The sequence below is a fragment of the Somniosus microcephalus genome, chromosome 3, assembly GCF_052327205.1.
Source record: "Somniosus microcephalus isolate GS21.2 chromosome 3, FLI_Smic_1.0, whole genome shotgun sequence".
Taxonomy (NCBI): Eukaryota; Metazoa; Chordata; class Chondrichthyes; order Squaliformes; family Somniosidae; genus Somniosus; species Somniosus microcephalus.
Window position 1 is genome coordinate 261422177 of NC_140989.1, and position 26921 is coordinate 261449097.

General features: G+C 42.3%; 1 protein-coding gene across 5 annotated transcripts in view; it reads left to right on the top strand.

Moving 5' to 3' along the window:
* crb1 (crumbs cell polarity complex component 1) overlaps nt 1-26921 on the top strand; it is a 176560-nt gene that overhangs the window by 51823 nt on the left and 97816 nt on the right. For all 5 annotated transcript variants that reach the window (XR_015077644.1, XM_085982398.1, XM_085982397.1 and 2 more), the window contains exons 2-5: nt 2941-3525; nt 6420-6615; nt 9172-9311; nt 11483-11665. Coding sequence is in view for 4 of the 5 variants with exons in the window: in XM_085982398.1 (XP_085838524.1) it covers nt 2941-3525; nt 6420-6615; nt 9172-9311; nt 11483-11665 (1104 nt within the window). In the remaining variant the exon portion in view is untranslated. The remainder of the gene's footprint in view (nt 1-2940; nt 3526-6419; nt 6616-9171; nt 9312-11482; nt 11666-26921) is intronic.

The following is a 26921-nucleotide window of genomic DNA, read 5'->3' on the forward strand; positions in this document are numbered from 1 at the left end:
AATGGGGATATTGGTGCATACGGTCACTTGAGTTCAGTCAAACATACCCTGCAATCTGGGGACCCCTATCGCATGGGAGAATTGAAGGTCTCTTGTATGCTGTTGGCTGCTTTCCAAGAGGTAATTGATGCATTGTTGCATCTTGATCATTGTTGTGTCTTGATCATTGTTGTGTCAGCCTGATACAAATGTGCTCTGAAGGCTGTGAGATGTGCCAGAGATCTCCTGTATTTGCTTGGCGCATAAAAGCTTAATGCAGCAGTTAGCTTCACAGTCACTAACCAATCTGTCATTGTCCTGGAAGTTGTTCCCAAGCCTGGCTACTGGAGTGTGCCTAATTCTGTTATGGCCTCATTCGGGAACTTTAGTCTCCACATATAAGGGCCTGCGGACATGACTAGATGAGAGAGTCTAGCCCTACATATACGGATGGTATTCCATGGATTGATCCTAATAGAATGTCTAAGGTATAAATGTACTTGTCTGGCATGGTTTCTATGATCTCCTCCAGAACCTACAAATAACAGGTATGCCCATAGCTGTGCCCATTCCCATGCAAATCAGCACACTAACATTGTCAATGTAGAGCACCAAGCACAGGGGTGATGGGTGAATGGGACTTGGTACGAGTTAGGACACGGGCAGCGGAGTTTTGGATGATCGCAAGTTTATGGAGGGTGCAAAGTGGGAGGCCAGCCAGGAGAATATTGGAATAGTCGAGTCTGTAGGTAACAAAGGCATAGATGAGGATTTCAGCAGCAGATGAGCTGAGGCAGGGGCGGAGCTGAGCATCCCAAAGTGCTTTACAGCCAATGAAGTACTTTTAAAGTGTAGTCACTGTTTTGTTGGCAAATCTGGCAGCAAATTTGAGCACAGCAAGATCTTGCAGACAACAATTTTGATGTTTTTGGTAGATTGGTTGAAAGAACATAGCAACATATGAACAGGAGTAGGCCATTTAGCCCCTTGAGCCTGTACAACCAACCATTCAGTTAGTTCATGGCTGATCTGTCCTCAACTCTATTTATCCAATTTGGCTCCATATCCCTCTTAGAGGAATAATGATGTGAAGTGCAGGGGACCCGAGGAAAATATTGTAGGCAATTAAAAACACAGTATGGAAATACTAAAAAGCTAAAGTTATTTCCTGTTACAATATAGCAAGTGGAAAAGTCCTCTAGGTATTTAAGGAACATAGGAGTGGGAGTAAGCAATTCAGCCCCTTGAGCCTGTCCCACCATTATATTAGATCATTGCTGAGCTATACCTCAACTCCATTGACCTGCCTTTAATCCATATCCCTTACTTAACAAAAATCTATCAATCTCAGTCTTAAAAATTTCTGTTTCTATTAGCTTTGATATCGCTTGCAAGTTTTTTTTCATATTTCCTTTTTGCACCTCTTAGTACTTTCTTTGTATCCCCTTTGTTGCTTTTTATAGCTCTCCCAGTCTGTTGAATTTCCACTTTTCCCTCGATACTGTCTCTTACCTCATTTGTTGACCATGGTTGCTTATCTACACAAATGGAGCCTTTGCCTTTAAGGGGTATGTACTGGTTTTGTATTGTTCCAAAAAGCGCAGTGCCCTCTATGGGGCATCTGGGAGCTGCGTGAACAGGGCAAGCAACTGTGTATCTCCTTAACCAATCAGATTAAAGAATCGTTAATGAGCAGCGCAGAGTCTGAACCAGGAAGTGTCAGTTAGAATATTGAATTCAATGTAAAATCGGGTACAGGAAACAAAATAAAAGGGAGGGAAAGAAAAATATTATATTAAGAGATATAAAGAGACAAAAAGAAAAAAATTTAAAAAGAATTTCTATTTAAAAAATTTTTTTCCAATCTTCAACCATAATTAAAATCTGAAGGAATGAGGCTCCACACTTGTAAAAGTTTATTTTTAGTGCCAGAGAGGTTGTTTGGCAGTAATTAAGACTTATCGCGCCATTAAAAAGGGTAATTATACTGGAATGGGCAAACCCTAACTTTTTCTGGTGAGTTTAGTTCATATCCAAGATGTAAGTGCAGCAACTTCACACGTTCAATGTATTTCAGTGATGAGTCAGACAGCGAGATGCCGTTTTCACACAGATTCTGGAGGAGCAGGGAATCCCGGATACCAACCTCTTCATTTCTGCGTTTAATGCCGCATGTGCGTTCACCAGAAGTTGCTTTCTGATATATTACACAAAGAACGACGAGCGTTGTTAGCCTCACCATTATTTCTGCAGCAAAATCCAGCCCAATGCATTTACTGCTTGAGCTATTCTGCTTCTCCTAATCTATGTGAAAATTAAATCTCCCATTATAGCTACATTGGCGGTAATTTCAACTGAACTCGCCAGGCGGGAAACCCACAGGATCGGGTGGAACACTGGTTTTACACCCTGTCCAATATTACTCTCTATTGACGCCAATGGAGAGTAAAATCAGCATTGCACCCGATCTCGTCCATTTTCCGACAGGCGGGCCAGGTTAAAATTATTCCCTTTGTTTCTGCTCGATGGTTACTTGATCTCCCAGGATTCAGGAAGAAATCCCTGCTTTTCTTTTAAAAAAAATCCCGTGGGATATTTTATATCTACCCATGGGCCAGACAGGGCTTCAACAGATGAACAGTGCCTCCAGCCCGCTAGTTCTGCTGAAGTACCCGCCTACACTATGTGTTTATGTCCTTCTGACTCAGAGGCAAGAATAGTAGTCAGGTACAACACTCCAGTCCTATAAAATATCACATCATCCAACTTACACCACACGAGATTCATTAGTAATAAATACAAGAGTGTCATTGCAGAAACCAGCTATTTTAGCGAGAGTTTAGATTGTAAAAATGTACATCATTTTAAATGAATTAAAAAAATTCTGATTTGAGTTGAAAACCACTGACTTTTTGTCATATTTGGAGTCTAACTTGGTCTTTTTTTGTTACCTTTCATTAGGTTCATGTTGTGCAGCAAATCTTAACGAGTGCCTCTCCAGCCCCTGCAAAAACAATGCGACCTGTGAGCAACGTAACGAGGACTATGTTTGCCATTGTCCAGAGACACCTGTAGCATTTACAGGGAAGAACTGTGAGGAACTATACGACGTTTGCGCATCAGATCCCTGTCTGCATAATGCGACATGCAGCAGCGCTTTAGGAACAGCTGACTTCTCTTGTGACTGTCCTCCTGGTCACACTGGCACCAGTTGCAAAATTTACATCAACAAATGTGCCAACATCACTTGCACCAATGGCGCCACCTGTTTAGATGATGCCACTGGCTACAGCTGTGTTTGCCCGCCAGGTTACACTGGTACCAACTGCAAAACCAACGTGAACGAATGCACATCAAACCCGTGTGAAAACGGAGCTGTATGCAAGGATAAGGTTGATGGATTTTCATGTTTCTGTGTGCCTGGCTATCAGGGCAGACGGTGCGAGATCGAAGTGGATGAATGTGCATCAGAACCCTGCAGGAATGAAGCTAGATGCATGAACAAAATTGACAAATATGTCTGTATCTGTCCACGTGGTTTGACAGGTAAAAAATGGCATCTGAACTGTTGTTTGGTAAACTTTCTTCAAAGAATTCTGCAATTATCAGTCCAAAAATTCCAATCAGAAAAAAAAGCATTCATTTTCAGGTTTTGCCTTTAAGTTGAAGATTTTGTTTTTATCTTTTGCAAAAAGATTGTAGAATCATACAGCACAGAAGGAGGCCATTCAGCCCATCATGCCCGTGCCGGCTCTTTGGTAGAGCTATCCAATTAGTCCCACACCCCTGCTCTTCCTTATTTTCCGTCTTAAGTATTTATCCAATTCCCTTTTCAAAGCTATTATTATTGCTTCCACCACCCTTTCAGGCAATGCATTCCAGATCATATTCCAGATATAGCACAGCATCTATGAAATCCATTATTAAGCTGTATGTACACAACAATTATAACATTCTGTAAATTTGCTCCAGCTAGGTCCACTTTTATTGGTTAATATTTTTACAATGTTGTGGGAATCAATTTTTAAAGAAAAATGTCAAGTTTAATCACTCAAGTTCTGAAAGACAAGATAGTTCTGAATTGCGCAAGTTAAATATTGCCTTTGTTTTGAAATCTTTGTCATTCAGAACTTTGATGGCATTTCTTGCATAATTCAAATGGGCAGCTGTGTTCAGTGCCCATCATTCTGCTTTTCACATTTAGGAACATGAGTTCAAAGATTCGTAGCTAGAAAGAAAGATAAAATACAATACAAAATTTTGAAAATAATAAGGAAAAGTACATCTGGAGAAACTAAACCACTGCTACATTTAGACTCATTCAATAATGCACGATGGCCAAAACCTGCTCTTGATCATTCCAGCAGCATACATCATTGCCTTTGTGCTGTTGTTTTTATGATGTCAGCACTCTTGATGTGGAGCCATGCTCGAAAGGGCCACGAGTCGGAGAATTGTGGCTACAATCTTGTAATCCTATTTGTAACACACACTATTTTCATAGTTTCCCCACTGGGAGTGTAGGTTCACTTCATTTATCCTGCAATGTCTTACCAATAAATACAACAAAAAAGAGAGAAAATGTCTAAGAAGAATTTATTAGGATCGACAAACGTACTAAAATCCCACGGGGGGCTAAATTCAGTTGATTTGCGCCTCCTGTTTGCATCCTAAGAGGGCACTAAAGGGGCGCAAATCAACTAGCGCCTGGGCGCGGCGCCGCTAACACCTCCCATGAAATTCAGCGGGAGGTTAGCGGCGGCGCTAACCGTTAATGCCGCGCGATGCCACCAGCGATGAAGTCATCGCTGTGCGCAGCGCCCCGCTCGTGCCCCGGTTGTAATATTGGGTGGCGCCCCCCCCGCCCCCCGCCCCGCGCCCCCCGCACCCCCGCCTTACCGCCGGACGCCATGTCCGCCGGGGTCAGGGGGGCCTACCTGCGGCCGGGGCGGTGTTAGTTAAAGGGGAGGTGGCGGGCGGCCATTTTTGTTGCTGACCACCTGCCAGCACCTGTCCCCGTGAAGCCACCCCGCGGGGTGCCGGCTGCTCTCTGAGCCCGGCACTCAGTGCTGGGCTTGTTTGCTGGCACCCCAGCTGGGCGCCGGGATGTGCTGCGTCAGGCCCCTCCCCTTTAATAAGGGGAGGAAGGCCTGCAGTACCGCGGCGCGACATACTGCAGCGCATGGCGCTGCAGCATGTAGCGCTGCGATATTGGCTCGCACCGCCCCAAGAGGGAGGCGGGGCGCTTTCAATGGGAAAATCGGCCATGGGGGCGCTAACTTTTTTGGGGCGCTACAATTAGCGCCCCGGCGAAGGCGCTACCCAATTTTTACCCCTACGTCTTTAGTATGTTAAAGGCGCTATATAAATGCAAGTTGTTGTAGAGAATATACAATTTGGGCTGTAGGAATTCTGAGACTTTATTCCAAATACCTGCACAAACACTGAACAAAGCTCACACAATACTTCAGTAAAGGCTGTCCAGGATCAAAAAAGATTACAAGTTTAACGTCTAATTATACAATGTACAAGAAGAGAAGATAGTAGGAGTAAAAGCAAACCAGATGCACCAGGATCAAAGCCTCAGAGTGCACCTGGTGCTTATTGAATATGCTTACTTCAGTGATCGCAGGACTGGTTTTTTTTTTGGTTAAGAAGATGTTAAAAGCCTTTTTCACGGAGTTAAAATATTATAACAATTGTTAAATAAGCATTTGCCACAGTTGTACCTAATCTATCACTGAGTATTAATGGAGAGAAAAATAAAAGCGAAGGATCTGTTAATTTAAAGTTGCTTAATGCAAATTACTTGCTAAACCAATTTTGAAATTCCCTTTTACTGTTATTTACATTGCTTAAGTTATTTCTGGTGTGCAAAAAGCACATAGAATTATCAAGAGTAGACTATATTATCCTTACACGATGGTGCTATTTTTCTGATAAGTACAAGAGTATCAACCCAGTCTCTGACACTCTCTCTTGCCAATCTTTGATAGTATTACAGCTTATTGGGAGTAATTTGGACTTTGGGCGATTGTGTAAAATGGGTGACATCAGATCAGCCGAACACTATACATCTCTCCCCATCTTAATTTCCATTGACTTCCTGTTGTCATATTTTTGTTACACATTATATCAACGTTCTCAATAAAAGCAATCAATGCTACAGCTCACCACACCTGCTCAGAGGCATACTTGATTGATGGAAGAACGACTTCCTCCATCCTCCTGCAGTTTCCCTTCCTTAGAGAACTGGAAAAACTCACTAGTGGAGGAGCAAGTGTGAACCAAACCGTATCTCTAGGGTGGTCTATTGATCTTGTAGCTTCCAGATCACTGGGATGTATTAATTTAATATTCAAAAAATGAAACAGGATGTTCAATTGTTGACTTTTATGCATGCTGTAATAATATCAATTTAATCGGATTTTATGTTGCAGGAACTAATTGTGAACTGGAAATCAACGAATGCTTGTCACAGCCGTGTCTGAATGGGGCAACCTGTCAGGACCACTTTGCCAGCTACTCTTGCGCATGTGCACCAGGGTTCAAGGGCACCGACTGTGAAATAAACCTCGATGAATGTGCTAGTCAGCCATGTCAGAATGGAGGGCAATGTATAGATGAAGCAAATGGGTAAATTGTATGATAATGGCAAAATTAAGTAGACATTGGCCCGGATTTTGTGGTTAGTGGCGAACGAACGGCATCAGCAGTTCATTACACTTACACTTGCCCACAGACCTTCTATAGGCTTTTGCACTGGAACTTGCGGTGATTAGAGAGCCATTTCAGTACAATGCCCTCTACAGGGGATCTGGGACCTGTGTGACCAGGGCAAGCAACTGTGTATTTCCTTAACCAATCAAATTGAAGAATCCTTACTAAGGCACGCAGCGTCTAAACCAGGAAGTGCAAGTTAAAATAGTTAATTCAATACCAACTCATGTACAGAAAGCAAAATAAAGAGAGGGAAAGAAAGATGGGATTAAGAGAGAGAGATAGAAGAGACAGAAAGAAAAAGATTTTTAAAATTATTGCCGAGTTTATTGGATATCTATGACGCAAGCACCCCAACTCCATGGCGTACCATGTATTTGTATGAGTTGCTTGGCACGGTACTGGTATGGCAAAGTTTCTGGAAGAGCAGGGCAAGTCAGACTCCAACTTCCTAATTTCCGTGTTTAACTGCGTATGCGTGGTCGCTGGTAGTTGCTGTCTCATTTACACTTTAATAACAGTGAGCTCACTGTTGTTAAATATAGCCTCACCATTATTTTTACCGCAAAATCTGAGCCAAGAGTGCTTGTCAAAGCTAACAAAAAGCCAAAATCACTTTGAACTATTGTGGTCATCTTGTATCTCTAAATTGCTGAATTTAATAAAAATAAAATTACCTGTAGTCAAAGTTTTGGAAGTTTGATGCATGTTTGGAAAATAGTCTTTTATAAGATCAAGCAGCAGCTATCTTATGGATCTTGAAGTACAGTGAAGAGGCTATAATGCTGACTAAAACTTTGTTGACTTACAAAAAATGTATTTAAAGTCTTGTGCCTAGAAATTCAGTGGCCTGCGCCACCCATTAGCGCCCTAAGAGGGCACTTAAGTGGGTTTTGCGCCACTGGCCATGCCTCCCGCTAAATTTAGCGGGACGCTAATGGCAGCGCTAGCCGTTAGCGCTGCACTGTTACCGATGATGTCATCGGTGTGCGCAGCGCCCCGCTACTGCCCCATCACAAAATTTAGTAGCGCCCCCTGTTTTAATGCCGGTCGCAATTTGCGACCGGTTCAGGGGAGCCTACCTGCGGCGGTAGAGGCGCTGAGGTGCGGGGCGGCCATTTTTTTTGCTGGCTGCCTGCCAGCACCTCTCCGCGCCACCGTCCCCGGCCTCCTGAGCCCCCTCCCCCCGCCGGCTGTGTCCCAATAGCCCAGCACTTCTCCTCGGTGCTGGGCTCTTTTGCCGGCACTCGCGCTCTTTGAGAAGGGGAGGAAGGCCTGCAGTACCGCAGCACGCCGTGCCGCAGCGTGTGGCGCTGTGGCATGTTGCGCTGCAATTTTCAGTTGCAATGCCCCAAGAGGGATGCGGGGCGCCTCAAGTAGCACCGCACTTCCGTCTGGGGCGCCGAAACTGAATTTGCGGTGGGCGGCCGCGACTCCTTCCGGGACGGTACTTCCGGCGCCCTGGCGAGGCTGAAACGGGGCGCCAGTGAATTTGTAGGCCTTGGTTCTTTGAAGATTTTACATTAAGAAAATTTCAAGACAAAAAGTTGCAAACATGAACTCAAAGTGTCAAGCATTTAATGTTTAATTTATGCCTTTAAAGAGGTATTATCTTGATAAGAAAGTGTTTGTCAAACAGTTTTTTTATATTGGGGCCAGATAAAAGCCATTCATCACAGATTTCACGTCAACTGCAAGTGACACAGTGATGTCTCGATTTGATTTACATTGTTGTATCACGAGCTTGTGACCAGACGGAAGAAGGTTTGCAAACACCTTCTCCATGAAGATAGTGGCCCATTGGGATGCTGTATATTTGCCACCTTTCAAGAGGAGCCTGTCTGATGCGATAAGCTCCTGAAAGAAAAAACATGAAAGGGCTGACTGCCAGCCAGAGCCGTTTACCTCAGTTTAAAGGGCAAAGTTATTTAAATGGATCCCTTGGGAATAATTAATAAGCCAATAAATGACCATATTTTTAGTTATCTTGTGGCTGTCTATCAGTTGTTATTAATTACAATTTAAAAAAAAAACATTGCTCATTTTATCTTGGATTAAGTATTATTGCAATGGGTGACTAGGAATATGGAATTAGTATACTTTCTGACTTTTCTACATCTATCTATTTTTAGATATAACTTTTATTGCTGCATATTGCTTAATTTGGCTAATAAAACATGCACAATTCCTGGTGGAAATGAATTTGATGTCACTATCATGGTTACAGATTTCCAATGGGTATTAATCCAAAACTGAGAAGAATAGCTGAAGAATTGATGAGAAAAGAGAAAATATTAAAAATGTTGCAGTCCTTGGTCACTGCATTTATTAAACCAAACCAATATAAAAACAATAACTATTATTAATTATGTCATTAACACTGCTGGTCTGGTCATTTTAAGCTCTGTTTTCAATGGATATTGATCCTTTGTAATATTCTAAAGCAGATTAATTTTTATTTGCTTATTGCAGATATAGCTGTGACTGTGCGAACAGCCGATTCACGGGTTTGCACTGCGACATCTACGTCCCAGGTTGTCTTTCACATCCCTGCCTCAACAGCGCCACCTGCCAGGACAATGTTGGAAATTACACTTGCCACTGTTGGCCAGGTTTGTGTTTGTTTAACTGTGAAACTTCTGATGTTAAATAATGAAAAATATCAACACTACTTGATCGAAAACAAAAACACTTGCTACATATGTATTATAAATGTGTGTGTGTAATATATATATATAAATAAAAATTATGTGTGTATATATACACACACACCTGATTTCAGGAAATTATAGCTGACAATTTTGCATGTTCAGAAAATGCATTATTACAATGTTCTGACTTATGCCTTGGATGCCCTACAACTGTGCTGATTTACAAATAATGTGTGCTGTCTGCTTCACTGATGCGGATCAGGCTTTTCTAATCACGCACGAAAATCCACGTACAAGTACACAAGACACAGCATGTACCTATCTGTATATGTGCAATGTTATCAGAGGAGATTGGCAAGCCTAGTGTGCATGACCTTGACAAGGTCGGCACACCTGTATTATGTCGAGCTACTGCTCCCCGCAGTGGTTTAGCCAGTGAGTAGCTCAGCCACACAGACCAGGGCAGTTTGATCCCTGCCCTGTGCTGAGTTAGCTGATGAGTGGTGGTCAGGGCGACACAATTGATCTTAGTGGCACTTGTTTAGGATGAGGCAATTTAATGTGCCTTATGCCACAGTGACCGCTTTTATAACACTAACATGATATATGCAGTCTTGTTTCTTTTCAGGAGCTTTGTGCAATCTTCGTTATGTCATTGTGCACCCAATTTTCACGAAACTAATTTAAGATTAATAATTCATCATTTAAATTACCTCAGGATCCTGCACCGACCTACATCACAAGCTGGTATACTGTGAAGTCCTTCGTCACTATTCCAACAATCTCAAAACAAAAATATTAGAAAAAAATGAAATAATTCCATAGACATTTTGAAAAAAATGGATGAGTGGCAAAGGATCTTGATTAGCAATTCAAGCCACACATGCACAGAATATCAACTGAGATTCTGAAGAACTCAGAATACCAATCTGCGACATACTTCTTAGGATATTGGGCTGCGTAGGAGGATTAAGCTGAAATTACAATTTTTGGCAAAGCTGAAGAAGACTTTAAAAGAAGCAGCTTCACATGCAAAGCTAAATAAGAGCACAAAAGTAGTAATTTTAAAGGGTCATCTGAATGCTGCAGCACTGTTAAATAATAGTTTTATTGAACTGCTCTATCAACTCCACCATCATTAATATTTCACTGTGACGGTGGTTTAGTGGTACTGTGAGCTCTTGCATATCTCCAGAGTTGCTGCATGTGTTCCTATAATATCAACAAATACATTTGTCCAAATGAAAAGATCAGTGAGCGTGCTTGGCATTCTTCCCTCTGCTCAGAGACCGTCAAAGAACAGGTGAGACGGAGCATTTACAATGCAACATTTGACAGAATGATGCTTTTGAGTTGAATATTTCTTTTACTTTACAGCTAGTACTAGCATCACACTGTCAGGTGAGGTACGAAACACAGCATATATGATGCTGCGTTCTTTTTTTTTAAATCTCCCCAAAGACGTTTGTCAACTCCAACCTCAAAAAGCAACTTCCATGGACCAAAACTGCCAGTGACAGCAGAACATAATCCTGGGCATTACTTGCTCTTTATATCTGCCTTCCTCTGATTCAGGGCTTTTTCTCAGATTGTGATACTGCACCTTGCAGTATCTTAGAGCAGAATAAAATATCTGACTGAGAGGTTCTGAAATGGAGGTGGGGGCAGGAATTTATGATTATACAGCACCAAACAAAGGAGAAGGAAGAGGCAGACACAAGAAGAGAGAGAGAGAGAGAGAGAGAAAAAGAGACAGACAACCAAAAGAAAGGGAAATTAAAGAGGAGCAAGAAATTGAGAGAAAGAAAGGAGATAAAGGGAAAATGAAGAGGACAAGCAATAAAAACACCTGAAAAAGCAAAGTAAGGAATGGAAGAGTAGATAATAAAACTGGAAGGTGAAAAAGGCAAGAGCAATCGTGAAATTTCTTTCTCCGCTTCATTTTCTCATTTCTGTAATTCAATAATCAGGAGCTTAAAAAAGTTAGAATTCAGTTAAGCTGCTTGTCTCCTCCCCTTAGGTCATGTCTCGCTCCAGGTCTCTCAGATGGAGAATATTCACTTACCCTGTTGTGCTGGCTCGTCCATCAGGGAGAATATTCTAAAAACATATGCATTTTTTGATTTATACAGGTTTCACGGGGACACAGTGTGAAATCGATGTCCGGGAATGCCTCAGTAATCCTTGTCTACATGGAGGGGAGTGCGTCGAACTCTCCTGGAAGAACATGTATGGAAACACCTCAGAACTGCCCGCAGTATTCAGCTACGAGCATGCTGCTGGCTACATCTGTAAATGTCAGCACGGATTTACAGGCAAGCCTACATTATGTGGTTACAAAGTTGTACTTTTCATTTTGTTTCCTGAAAATGAATTCTCTCATGTTGGTTTTACATAATGTGTGTATTAATTGCACATTGCATTGATGCTCAGCGTTTTAACAAAATGCTACTGCTGCAGTCGGTCTCTGATATTAAAATGATTGCAAAATTGTAAGAGCTGAAAGAATGTCCAATGGCATTTACAGCCAAAGGTAGGCGCAAGATGCGACAGCAATCCCTTCAGAGATGGCCCAGCAGCAAAGCTAAATCCCACAGCCAAAGTGAGGCTAACCATATTGGCCTTTCTTACATGCAGGCACAGTAGCTAATCTGCTTACCTACCTTATGATAACTAACATTCAATTGGTGAAACACTCCCAACGCATGTATACCACTGGTCAGATCAGAATTATGGTTAAAAGAAAATTGCATAGAATTAGTTATGTGAAAACTGGATTCTAAAATTTGAACCAAATACATTCACACACAAAATAGATATCCTCGGGTTTGTACGAGTTATAGAATCATAGAATAATACAGCACAGAAGGAGTCCATTCGGCCCATCAAGTCTGCTCTTTCGAAGAGCAATCCCGTTAGTCCCACTCCCCCCCGCTCTTTCCCCATATCCCGGCAATTCTTTCTCCTTCAAATATTTATCCAATTCCCTTTCGAAGGCGACTATTGACTCTGTATCCACCACCCTATCAGGCAGTGCTTTCCAAATCCAAACCACGCGTTGCATAAAAAGTTTTTCCTCCTGTTGCCTCTGATTCTTTTGCCAATCGCCTTAAATCTGTGCCCTCTCGTTATTGACCCTTCAGCCATTGGAAACAGTTTCTCTTTATTTACACTATCAAAACCCAGTTGCTCAGTGAAGATGGAATAAACTTCAATATCATAGCTTAGATCATTAACCATCAGAGAGACTAACTATATCCATGTGTATCAAGCTGACTCAGCGGCTTTAAATTAGTCCAATAAGTTAAATAGACTCTCGAAGAGCCTTTTTTAGGATGTGTTCTGATCAGCATGCCAATATCATGGAGGAAACAGGAGCCCATTTATCTCACTAGAAACAGCTAAAAACATGCTTTAATCAAAGAAAAATCTATCAAGAACTCCCCCTTTCTGCGATGCTTTCCCACAGAAGGTCAGGGCACATAATGCAGGAAAAGTTACTTACCTCCAAATTGATAAAGGCCTCAATGCATGCTAAGCAGCAGCAAACTAATCCAAGATAAAACTACTGCAAGTAACAGACACCGCACAGCCGAAAAAACCTCAACTCAGACACTATTTGACTGGTATAGTAAGAGTTAACCACTATTCACTCCTGGGATTACACGATTGAATTACCTCAACTGCTGAAAAAAGGTCATCAAATTAATCTCCCTCTTTTTGTAAGACCAAAATAAATTAAACAAATAAACTGTAACAAAAACTCTAATAAATCTTTAAATAAAACTTAACAAATCAAATTAAAATTTGGTCGTTTAAATCAATTATGCACTCCAGTCCCCGCGGCGCCCACCGTTCACGGAAGCGCTCGAGCCATCAAATTAATCTCAAGAGACATTTCTAAATTGATTGGCTTCAGCCTTTATTAAATAAATAAATATTGCAGGCAACTAGCTGAATTATGGGATTCAGGTGCAACAGGTTTGCTGACTTCTGACCTTTCTCAATGTTGGGCCAGAAATTCGCGGCCAAAGGCGTGAGTGCGCTCGGGGTACTCACGCATCTGGCCGTTGGAAATGCCGGCGTTCAGCATGAACAGCGCATGCGGGGAACGCCGGCATTTCCAGACCTCGAGCGCGTGCGACTGCACAGGCAGCGCTTGCGCAGTGAACTTCGTAGATTTCATTCATGAAATCCGTGAGGGTAAGTCCTCAGAAGTTACACTTGAAAAAAGCAAGTGTAAAGTGGTTCATTGGCTGCGGAGGAAGAAACATTTTATCGTGGAGCTTCTGAAATGCAATATTTTTGTTTGGGAAAGGGAAGGAAGTTATTTTAAGAAATTTTAAGTAAGTTTTAAAGTTAAAATTTTTTTTTTTTTTAAAAGGGTTTTCAGAACGGTAGGTAGAAGGAGCAATTGTGGCTGTGTGAATGGAATGTGAGAATGAGTTATGTATGTATGTCCACATATATTCCTTTACGTATATGTATGTATGTTTTATATTCCTTTACTAATGTGTATGAATGTATGTTTTTAATTATGATTTTCCAATAAGTTACTTTCTCTGAAAGTCATAATTAAATAATACATTCATACACATAAGTAAAGGAATATATACATAACACGCAAAGGAATATATACAGACATACATACTTTCAGAAGCTCCACGATAATAAATATCTTCCTCCGCAGCCTCTGGAGCAACTGTACCCATGCTTTTTTCATGTGTAAGTTGTAATGACTTGACCTCACTGAAAGCATTAATGAAAGCGGCGAATTATACTGCGCACGCGCTGCCTGTGCAGTCGCACGCGTTCTGCCTCTGAACCCCTTCGTTCAGAGGACAGGAAATGCCGGTTTTCCCCACATGCACTGTGCATGCTGAAAACCGGCATTTCATCCAGCCAGATGCGTAAGTACCCCGACCGTACTCGCGCATTTGGAAGGGAATTACTGGGCCAACATTTTACATGTCAATAAAATGAAAAATTTAACAATTGCACGACTTGCCCCCTCGCATCTGCGACTGAGGGTCCAAGGAGGTGCATTGCGCAAGAGGTCATCATCGTACGTATCCTCACACTGTTCCCTTTGGGGAACTGTATGAAGTGGTGGAAGGATTTATGGCCGTGATTAACGCTCATTCCGTGACCGTAACCATCTTTGAACCAGCCATTAGGGTGGTTAGTCCTATGGCGGGAGGGTTTTACGGGCTCCCACAACCCATCTGAGGGGGGGGGGGGCCACCAACACCCACGGACGCAAGTATCCCGCTGGATGTCCACCCAGAATTTAAAGTTGGAGCTCCGACTCCACTTGCCGGGACTGTCTGGAGTGGGGTTCAAAACCCTACTCCTTCTGGCCCAGCGGCGGGGATGCTTACTGCTACGCAAAAGGCCCACTCCGCACAAAAGGTGACACCCATACGTTTCCTGCGCCTTTTCCCTCCCTGTGACTGGAGCCCTATGCTGCCATTTCACGTTGCTAATCGGATTGGGCCTTTGTCATAGCGGTAGGATCCCCGCCGCTGGGCCAGATTAGGGTAGGGTTTCGAACCCCGCTCCAGACAGTCCCGGCAAGTGGAGTCGGAGCTCCGGCTCTAAATTCTGGGTTGACATCCAGTGGGATATTTGCGTCCGTGGGTGTGGGTGGCCCCCCCTCCTTGTATAGCTTGTGGGAGCCCGTAAAACCCTCCCGCCATAGGACTAACCGCCCTAATGGCTGGTTCAAAGATGGTTACGGTCACGGAATGAGCGTTAATCATGGCCATAAATCCTTCCACCACTTCATACAGTTCCCCAAAGGGAACAGTGTGAAGACACGTATGACGACGACATTGCTAAATAAATAAATGGAATTAAAAAAATTATTTTAGGGCTTTTAAAAGTCTTTAAATTGCTTTAATTCTCTTTAAAACTACTTCAGATTACTCAAAATAATGTAAACATTTAAAAAAAGTTTATAAAAGTTACCAAAATCTTCAAAAAACTTCCAAAAACCTATTTAAACTGCTGCTTTGCATGTAAAAATGCTTAGCAGCTTGACAGAAACATTGGGGGCGTGTCCAGTGAAACTGAGACCTCAAGGGGCGTGTCTCACTTGCACTGCACGCTCCTGGCTTCGCGCTGGCTGCACTCCTGGGCGGCGTGACGTCATACGCTGCCCGGGATTCTTCTTCTGGAAACACCAATTCCAGGCGTCCCTGGAGCTGATCGGCAGTAGCGCGGGGTAAGTGCAGAAACGGGGCTGCAAGCCCCGTTCACCAATTTCTGGCCTGTTATCTGCAGGTGGAAGTTTAGCAGGGTCTGGGCTATTGATCTACCCTTAAACACAGCTCACGACACCCACACTTACCTCAGTGAATTAGTTACCAGTTACTGTACTAACTGACAGAGAATTAGCTGGAGAATACAGGCCAGACTGATTGGTGCAGGTGACAATCACTGCTGTTAAAACCTTAATATCGGTTGTGAGAATTTAGCTTTAGGGAAGTGCTGGGAAAATAGCTTCGATCCAATGGGATGTTTATTCAGGACACTTGGAATGGATCATGTGATTTATTTGATGACTGGTAATTGCTGTCAGGTATATTACAAAGTGTTTGTCTCCTAAAATGGCCCAGTAACACAAAACAATGCTTGAAGATCAGGACTTAATTTATTTGTGTAAAATAATAATTGGGCATTGTTGTTCTTGTTAATGATATTAATGAGGTTCACAATCAGTTATAAACAAGCTATACATTAGGTTGTTTAAAAGGTAATAATATGCCTCCATTGTCAAAGAAACTGTAGAGAGCTGACTTTAAATGGTGCCAATACAAATAGTATTACTTTAGTAGAAACACTGGAAGCTTTTGTGGTCACAAGTAGAAAGCACTGTTAGTTCTTAATTTAAACTTTAGTAAAAAGTACAATACTGAAAATTTAGTGAAAGGTACTGTAAGTTTTGCTCTAATTCTAGTGGGATAAAAGTTAGAGAGAGAAACGAGTTGTATGGATTGTAGTATGTACATAGTAGAGGATTTCAGACAGGACTGTCAAGCCTACATGCCTTCCCAGAAAATAGGCAAAAGCAGACCAACAACTTAAGAGAAAAGTTGAGTCACCAAAAGGCTGACAACTCAAAAACTAATAACAACACTGAAAGTGCAGTGGGACGTGAACTTCAGCAGGTATACCTAACAGTTTTTCACACATATTGGAGGAAAATAAACCATTGGTACTGAAACACCTGAAAGGGTCTCCGGTTTTCAAAGAACTTCTTCTTCTTAGGCAGTCCCTCGGAACTGAGGATGACTTGCTTCCACATTAAAAATGAGCTCACAGGTGACTGATGAGTCCAATGCGGGACCTACAGTCTCTGTCACAGGTGGGGCAGATGGTGGTTCAAGGGGTGGGTGGGTGGGGTGCTAGGGTTGATGTGCGCTCCTTGCGCTGCCTGCATTTGGCTTCCGCTTGCTCCCAGCGAAGAGACTCGAGGTGTTCGGTGCCTTCCCGGATGCTTCTCCTTCACTTTGTGCGGTCTTGGGCCAGGGATTCCCAGGTGTTGGTGGGGATGTTACATTTTTTCAAGGAGGCTTTGAGGGTGTCCTTGAAGCGTTTCCTCTGCCCACCTTTGGCTCTCTTGCCGTGCCGGAGCTCCGAGTAGAGCGCTTGTTTTGGGAGTCTCGTATTGGGCATGCTGACAATGTGACCCATCCATCGGAGCTGATTGAGCGTGGTCAGAGCTTCGATGCTGGGGATGTTGGCCTGAGCAAGAACACTGATGTTGGTGCGCCTATCCTGCCAATGGATTTGCAGGATCATGCGGAGGCAGCGTTGGTGGTACCTCTCCAGTGCTTTGAGGTGCCTGCTGTACATGGTCCATGTCTCTGAGGCATACGGCAGGGCAGGTATCACTGCTACCCTGTAGACCATGAGCTTAGTGCCGGGTTTGAGGTCCTGGTCTTCAAACACTCTCTTCCTCAGGCGACCGAAGGCTGCACTGGCACACTGAAGGCAGTGTTGGACTTCGTCGTCGACGTCTGCCCTTGTTGACAGTAGGCTCCCGGGGTATGGAAAGTGGTCCACGTTGTCCAAGGCCTTGTCGTGGATTTTGATAATCGGGGGGCAGCACTGTGTGGCGGGGGCAGGTTGGTAGAGGACCTTTGTCTTACGGATGTTTAGTGTAAGGCCCATGCTCTCGTATGCTTCGGTGAAGGTGTTTATGATGGTTTGGAGTTCGACCTCCGAGTGAGCGCAGACGCAAGCATCGTCTGCATACTGTAATTCGACGACAGAGGATGGGACGACCTTGGATCTGGACTGGAGGCGACGGAGGTTGAACAGTTTCCCGTTTGTTCTGTAAATTAGCTCCACTCCAGTGGGGAGCTTACTGAGGGTGAGATGGAGCATTGCAGCAAGGAAGATCGAGAAGAGCGTTGGTGCGATGACACAGCCTTGCTTGACCCCGGTTCGTACGTGAATTGGTTCTGTGGTGGAACCATTGGTCAGGATCATGGCTTGTATGTCGTCATGAAGCAGGCAGAGGATAGTGTCAAACTTTTGAGGGCAGCCGAATTTGAGGGGGACACTCCATAATCGCTCATGGTTGACAGTGTCGAAAGCCTTTGTGAGATCAAAGAAGGCCATGTACAGTAGTTGGTGCTGTTCCCTGCATTTCTCTTGTAATTGACGTGCGGTGAAGATCATGTCCATTGTGCCTCTTAGTGGGCGGAATCCGCATTGCGACTCTGGGAGAAGCTCTTCGGCCACTGGGAGAAGGCGGTTGAGGAGGATTCTTGCGATGACTTTCCCTGTGGCAGATAGCAGGGAAACTCCTCTGTAATTACCGCAATCGGACTTGTCACCTTTCTTGAAGATGGTCACAATTACGGCGTCTCTGAGATCCTCCTTCCAGATAAGAGAAATGAGTTCATGAATTCGCGCCAGTAGTGCTTCTCCACCATGCTTTAGTGCCTCGGCGGGGATTCCATCTGCTCCTGAGGCCTTGTTGTTCTTCAGTTGTCGGATGGCCTTTTCAACCTCATGCCGGGCTGGGGTTGTGCCGAGATGGTGGCGGGTAACATGCTGTGGGTTGGAGTTGAGGACACTCGTGTCGAAGACAGAGTCATGGTTAAGGAGATCTTTGAAGTGTTCCTTCCAGCGGGCACTGACTGCTTCCCTGTCCTTGATGAGTACCTCTCCGTTCTTGGCCCGCAGTGGGGAAGGGCCTTGGGTGCTTGGGCCGTAGATGGTCTTGACTGCGCTAAAGAATCCACGCACGTCGTGGTTGTCGGCTAGCTGCTGGATCTCCTGCGCTTTCTCCACCCACCATCTGTTCTTTAGGTCGCGCGTTTTTTGTTGGACCTCGGCCTTCAGGCTTCTGTAGAGCTGCTTTCTTGCTCTCGAGTTCTGTTGCTGTTTCCAGATCAGAAATGCCTTGCGCTTGCGGCTTATTAGCTCCTGGATCTCCTGGTCATTCTCGTTGAACCAGTCTTGGTGCTTCCTGGTCGAGTGACCGAGCGTCTCTTCACAAGTGCTGATTATGGAGGCCTTGAGTGCAGACCAGACGCTGTGGGCACTCTGCGTCTCTGCATCACTGGGAGTCGTCAGGTTGTTTGTGAGGTGCAGGCTAAATAGGGCTTTCTTAGCAGGGTCTTTGAGTGCTCCAGCGTTAATTTTCCTGCGGCATTATTTCTGTTGCCGCCGCTGTTTTGGGGCTACATTGATGGAGATGACAGAGTGGGTTAGGCGGTGGTCTGTCCAGCAGTCATCAGCTCCTGTCATGGCGCGGGTGATGCGGACGTCCTTGTGGTCCCTCACTTGGACGATGACGTAGTCCAAGATTCTAGCGGCAATCTGAAGGCATGAGCCCTCAGAAAATTTTGATTTACAAAACTTAATTCAAATGCTGAAAGAAGGGCCATCACACTAGTCACTCGTGCCAGAGAACTTAATTATGAGGAAAGATTAGAAAAACTCTTCATCCTTGAAGGGACATACCTGAGTGAAATCTTAAAGAGGTATGCAAGATACTAAGAAAAGGTTAATCCTGAGCACTAAGTTAAACCATAACTATAGGACAAGGAGGCATAGGTACAACCTAGTAAAAGGCAATGTGAGGACTGATGTCAGGAAGTACTTCATCATTCAAGGGGTGATTAATACCTAGAATAACCTGAGCAGGGTAGCGGAGGCAGAAATTCTAGAGCCATTCAAGAGAGGGTTAGATGCTGTGATGGGGTTATCATAGGTTGAGTTAGATGAGTCAAATGGTCTTCCTTGTCTGTACTTCATGACCTGGTAGGACCTAATAATCCTCATTCTCCTAATCCCTCTTATACCTCCAGTCCTTCCTCCCATCTGATGTCTTTCCAAACCCTATTCCTCCCAGTGTAACTTCAAGTTCCCCTCAATCCTGCTCTCACATTACCCATGAGAAACAGATCCAGAGAATATAACAGAGGATACTGAAGAATTCCTGTCTATAGCTAGGTGAGAGGGAGTTGTGCTATTTAATATGGGGTCACAATGGGCAACTCAGGGTCGTATTGGGTACAAAGGGAATGCTGGAGTCACACTGGCGAGGCTCGGAGAAACATCACGTGAGAAGGGTGGTTCTCACATTGGATAGTCAAAAGAAAACCTGTTCTTCAAGCACACTATGTGATGAGAATCCCAGCACATTATGAAAAGGAGTACACCAGGTGAGAGTCTTCTTTAGAAGGGCTGCTGTAAGAGTGAAACAATGCAGCTAATATTTGTATTCTCTTTTTTTTTGCACAAATGCTCCTTAATTTTTCCAGTTGAAAAATATAGGGACAGGAGTAGGCCGTTCAGCTTCTCAAGCCTCTTCCGCCATTCAAATAGATTGTGGCTGATTTGTATCTTAACTCCATCTACCTGCCTTGGTTCTGGAACCCTTAATACCCTTGCCTAACAAAAACTTACCCATCTCAGTTTAGAAATTTTCAACTGACCGAGCCTCACAGCTTTTTGGGGGAGAGATTTCCACTAACTTTTGTGTGAAGTGCTTCCTGACATCACCCCTGACCGGCCTAGCTCTAATTTCAAGGTTATGCCCCCTTGTTCTGAACTCCCCCACCAGAGGAAATAGTTTTTCTCTCTCTACCCTATCATCTCCTTTAATCATTTTAAACACCTCAATTAGATCACCCCTTAATCTTCTATATTCAAAGGAATACAAGCCTAGTCTATGCAACCTGTTCCCATAATGTAACCCCTTTAACCCCAGTATCATACTACAATTTTTATAACTATATCCAAGCCAGTAATGCAGAATGATAATCGCTCGTGGCACAAAGCTGATCATAAACATTGAATTCAAGGAGCTCCAAGCAACCATCCAAGCTCAGTGGATTAATCAGGCCTGGCAACGCACTGCAATTTTGTCTGTCAATGGCAGAGGGAGCTGAAGAGAAGCATCTGCTTTTTGTAGCATTATAAAGCGAACACCGACAGATTACTTTGCACATCTGCAGGGCCGGGCTTTTGTAGGTGCCTGGAAACTTTAGACAGTCAGAACATGTCAGAGTGCTTGAGGCACACAGCCCAATGGAGACCCAGTTTTGTTTCCTGACCCACCTGATGTGCCCTTTCCTTCTGTAACTTATAGAGCTACACAAGATAGTAAAGTGTATGGAAAAGGGAAATCCAGAAAAGTCTGTTAACCTACAATGCAAGTGTAATACGAGGGGGCACAGATTAAAATTAGTGAAAGGCACATTTAGAACTGATGTCAGGAAGATCATGTCTGTGTAAATTAACCCTTAGTGTTAGGGGGATTAAATACATGGGGTTACAGGGATAGGGTGGGACATGTGTTGGTGTAGGGGTTACGGGGATCGGGTGGGATATGTGTCGGTGCAGGCTCGATGGGCCGAAATGGCCTCTATCTGCACTGTGGGGTTTCTGTGATTCTGTGATAAAGAGTGATGAACACACGGAATGGACCTCCTGATAGAATAATGAAGGGCAGAGGTGAAAACTCTGGAATCATTTAAGAAATAATTAGCTGCTGCAATGGAGGAGCTTTCGGGTTTTTTCTGGATGAATGAACTAAGATGGGCTGAATGGCCTTATTCATCCATAATTATTTTGTGGTTTTGTTATATGTAAAACAGGTTATTGTTGTAAGAAACTGAAGTTATTCGGTATCTTGGTTACACAAATATTTTGCAGGCAGAACTGTGATGGACTTTGAACTTAGTTGAATGAAACAGAATGTAAATTGTTTAATTCAGGCCTGTCTCATTTGTACAGAAAAGTCACAGCATTAGAGTTATAGATAATACTAACGCTTTGGAAAGGGCATATAATGAGAAAGCTGAATCTTGCAATGAGCAGCATACATGGTGAAGAAAGGAAAGACAGAGAGTCATAATCTTAGCATCACGATAAGAGCTTGAGGCAAATCATGACGTTGACAATCCAACAAGCTATTTAGACATTTTCTATTTAAATTGGTTGCTAGAGGCCTCTTTTAATACTCATCGCAATCATTCTCCAATATTTAAGGCCAAAGTTGAAGTTTGAGTGGTTCTAAATGGCTTTTATTCTTTTTAACGCGGATGTTATTAAACATACATATTTTAACAATTCACAAAGAGATCCATTGTGTAGATATTTTCTGTCAATAATAAATGGGAAATGGCTGTCCAAAGCTCACATTTACAAAATTACATGCAATTAATTTCTCCAGCGCACAATGTAGTTTTAAAATTTTAAAGGCAGCAATGTGTCTTTGCAGCCTTAACATTCGACTTGATAATGTGAATAGGCAGCACATTTGCATTAAAAGAGCAAGATTCCATCTTGCAATATATATCCAAATGCTTTGAGAAATTGCTTTGCAGGAAAAGATACTGTGTCTTTAAATCGAAGAGCTAGCCCCTTATCAATTTGAGTTCTCCCTGGATCTATTCCACCAATAAAGAAAGAACTTGCATTTATATAGCGCCTTTCATGATGTCAGGATGTCCCAAAGCGCTTTACAGCCAGTGAAGCACTTTTGAAGTGTAGTCACTGTTGTAATGTAGGAAACGCAACAGCCAATTTGCACACAGCAAGCTCCCACAAACAGCAATGTGATAATGACCAGGTCATCTGTTTTAGTGATGTTGGCTGAGAGATAAATATTGGTTAGAACATGGGATCTTTCACGTCCACCTGAGAGGGCAGACAAGGCTTTGATTTAACATCTCATCCGAATGACGGTGCCTCCGACAGTACAGCACTCCCTTAGTACTGCACTGAGGTGTCAGCCTAGATTATGTACTCAGGTCTCTGGAGTGGAACTTGAGCACACAACCTGCTGACACAGAGGCAAGAGTGCTATCCACTGAACCATGGCTGACACCTAACAGCATATCTATAACAGCATATAAAGAACAGTAGGGTCAAAGTGGTACAAGTGTGCCTATCCACATTTAAATCTAAATTAAATGCAGATTTTGTGGCACTTTATGCCTAATGGAAAGAACCGTGTTCTAATTGTAGAGAAAAATGGAACCAGTACCTTTTACTTGACAAAAAAGTCTACTTTAGTTCAAGATGAACATACCTAAAATCTGTAGCTCAAACTTTTTAAAGCAGAATAGTTCTTCAATTTTAGTCTCTTTATGTCCCTCTTTTTTTGCTTCAGTGTCCTGGAAACACTAAGCAATGGGCATCTGCAGCCAAAGAGGGCTTGTGGCCTGGGGATCAGCCCCTGGCAATGTAACTTTGAGTCAGCGACTAAAAGACCTACGAGAACAGCCAAGAAACCACTCTCTGACTTTGCATCATCTCTCTGGAGGCCAGATGCCTTTTTACTTGTTGCCTCCCAAAAGAGCAGCGGAGTTGAGACCAGGAACCCAACAGAGCCGTGGATCAAACCTGCATTTCCCACTGTTTCCGTAGCATCCTCACAACCATCATCTTTTAAATAAAAATACATTTTGTTCTAAAGTGATTTCCTCCAAAGTATTTTTTCCCCAGGAGGTTCTTCTGATAGTGCACTGCTTAACATGTTTGCATACATGTGTTTGTGTGCTATTTTAATTATTTTAACCCATTTATTTTAAACTGGATTAAAATAGCACACAAAAGAATCTTGCGTGTGCAAACACATTAAGCAGTGCACTACCAGAAGAAATTAAAACACTCAGCTGTGTGAATAATGGTTCACAATGTTTGCAGTAATATTACTAAGTAAAAAAAATCAGGTTGGGGTAATTGTAAAATTCCGACTACATACACAGCATATGGGTTAAAGATAGCTTATCACAATTTATTTCTTTTCTAAAATAAAATATAATCGTTATATTACTGTCAAACTAAAGGAACTGGAGAAGGTGCAAAAAAGATTTACTAGAATGATACCAGAACTGAGAGGTTATAACTATCAGCAAAGATTGAACAGGCTGGGGCTCTTTTCTCTAGAAAGGAGAAGACTGAGGGGTGACTTAATAGAGATCTTCAAGATTATGAAAGGGTTTGATAGGGTAGATGTAGAGAATATGTTTCCACCTACAGACGAGACCAGAACTAGGGGCTATAAATATAAGATAGTCACTAATAAATCCAATAGGGAATTCAGGAGAAACTTCTTTACCAAGAGCGTGGTTAGAATGTGGAAATCACTACCACAAGTAGTTGTTGAGGCAAATAGTATAGATGCATTTAAGGGGAAGCTTGATAAACACATGAAGGAATAGAAAGATATGCCGATAGGGTTAGATGAAGAGGCATGGGAGGAGGCTCGCATAAACACCGGACCGGCATAGATGGCCTATTTCTGTGCTGTAAATGCTTTGTGAAACTCTTCTATTAAATCTCCTAATCTGTTTGCAGTAATAAATGCTTCTAGCCTTAAGAGAAATCGGGTTAAAGGAGCAAGGTTTTTTTGGACTGTTTCTTGCAGTGCATTTCTATGCCAAATATATGTGAGACAATACTAAATCATCATGTGGCCGTTCAAAGTGTATTTATTTCATATTTTTTAATGCTGCTAGTTTTGTTGTAGTTGAGGGGAAGCAGCCTAAGTGGGTCACAGAGACTATTGTGTAAGAAAGGAATTTACTAATTCTTAAGCTAAGCCTTGCTGATCTGGCTTTCAGAACATTTCGTGCTGAGCTGAGTCAGCAGGCATGGCAGACAAAGGAACAATGTGTGCAGTTAGGATACAAGTTAACAATGAGAAATGAACTACGATCGACGGGTGTTGAATCGACATAGGACTGAAGATTTTTTGTCTATTATTTTCAAATAGTTTGGATGCAGATCTTGTATTTTAATCACATTGGGAGCAATGGTGCTTAAGGCTTCCTTCATTTTTATGATTGTCATCACAGGTAAATTTTGCTAAAAAATATTCTATTGAATTAAAAGCATAAGGGTGGAGACCAGTGGTGATACTTTAAAACTTAGGGGGGAAATCATAGCTGATACTACCGCATATAAAAAGGTGACCTTTTAAGAGTTGTTTCATTATACATGCCTATTGTAGGTTAATCCTGTAGTTATTAAATTGTAATGCAGCGTGCTAAAGAAATAGGACATCATTTACACTTCCTGAAAAATCATCTTTTAGCTTGAGTTGATATTATTCGGACACAAAGGAATCATAATCATAGCCAATTGCATAGCTTGAGTTTCAAAAATTGTTACCAGCTTTATAAATTTGGCAAATCACTCATGTGAATTACTTTGCTGTTTTATTGAACTGGAAATATTTTGCTTGAGATTAGCTTCAATTATTTCTCAAAACAGCTATGTTAAGTTGCACTTTCATAATCAAGATTCACCAAGATATTTGTCTTTCATACACTGTAACCAATAATAGACTAATCTCCATAATCCACTGAGCAATTGTCCCTTTAATGTGGAGGGTATAAGACAATTAACTTCTTTTGTGCTGATTTCCCTGAAAATGTCAGTTATTTAATCATGTTTATTAAACAATATTTCTATTTGTTTAGAATATCACTTTTGCACAGTGAATAGTGGAACAAATTGTAATAAATTGCCTTGCACTCATGTATGTGTGCAACTGGTTTTCCACATACATACAGGATAATCATTTCAAGGAGAGTATTATAATCTATGATGTATTAGAATTTAAAGAAAAAACACCATAGCTCGGTTGGTATCCTAAACCATGATGTAGATATCAGTGTGTAGATAATGAAAAGTTTTGCATTTAGCATGTGTCACATGTTGTCAGGCCAAAACTCAAATAACCAGAAACTGTTATGTTAATCAGGATGTTTGGCTCTCACAGCTTATTGACTGAATGTGAACCAATCAAGCTATGAATCAACATCTATCAGTACTCCCCACCCTTCCAAAAAAAACAAATCTCTCAATTTGTTTCCAAAATCTAACATTCGCAGTGTAGCAAGTACCACAAAAACAACAAATTGCTCAAACGATTTTTTACCATTTACCAGTGGCTAAGTTGTTTTCTGACACATCCTAGTACCCAAGTGTAAAAGTTAAACTATATTTATACTATAATTACTTTGTGGGGGGTGGGGGGGGGCAACCAAAACTAGGGGGCCATACATATAAGATAGTCACTAATAAATCCAATAGGGAATTCAGAATAAATGTTGTTACCCAGAGAGTGGTTAGAATGTGGAACTCGCTACCTCAAGGAGTAGTTGAGGTGAATAGCATAGATGCATTTAAGAGGAAGCTAGATAAACACACGAGGCTGAAAGGAATAGAAGGTTATGTTGATGGGGTTCGATGAAGAGGGGTGGGAGTAGGCTTGTGTGAAGCATAAACACTGGCTTAGACCAGCTGGGCCGCATGGCCTGTTTCAGTGAGGTGCATTCTATGTAATTAGAAATTATATCATTCTGAAAAAGTACCTATAAAGTTAGCCATCGTATGGTTGAAATGCCTCCCAGAAATTTCCTTCACCCATGTTCCCAGACCTTCAGTTGTTGAACTGGGATGGGCAATTAGAGCTACAGTTAGAGCTTACTGTGTATGAGAGAGATGCAACATGGGAGTTGCAATTATCAGCCCTTTCTGGTGAAACAAGATCATTGTTATCCCTGGGATATGCAACCTGGGATATGTACTTGAAGGAACCCTGTTACAGCTTTTGATAAAGAAGTAGCATTTACAAAGCCTGAACTGCAAGAGAAAATGGGAGGAAATGAGGCATTATACTAAATGGGCAGATTTACCACAAGTAGTATCCCATTCCCACCAATCAGCAATGAAACGCAGGCCAAGGACCTGTAATTACATAAGGTGAAGCATCAGGCATCTTTTGTCAATTTCATGTTGTTATTTGATGGGAGAAACCATGGCGGAAATCACAAAACTGAAAGCGTGTATTGCAGAAAATATATTTAAAAATTCAAACTAATTAGCACTTCAGTCCATTTGATGATAAAATGTCGACATTTTGACTACAATGAATGAATAATACTCCAATTGTTTTATAGTTGTAGAATAGCTTTCCCTTTTCTACTAAATTTATTTGTTTAAATAAAGCGAACAGCCTATTTTTCTCATTGCAGAGTAATCATTCTTACTCCAATATTATATACTGTCCACATAGAAAGATTG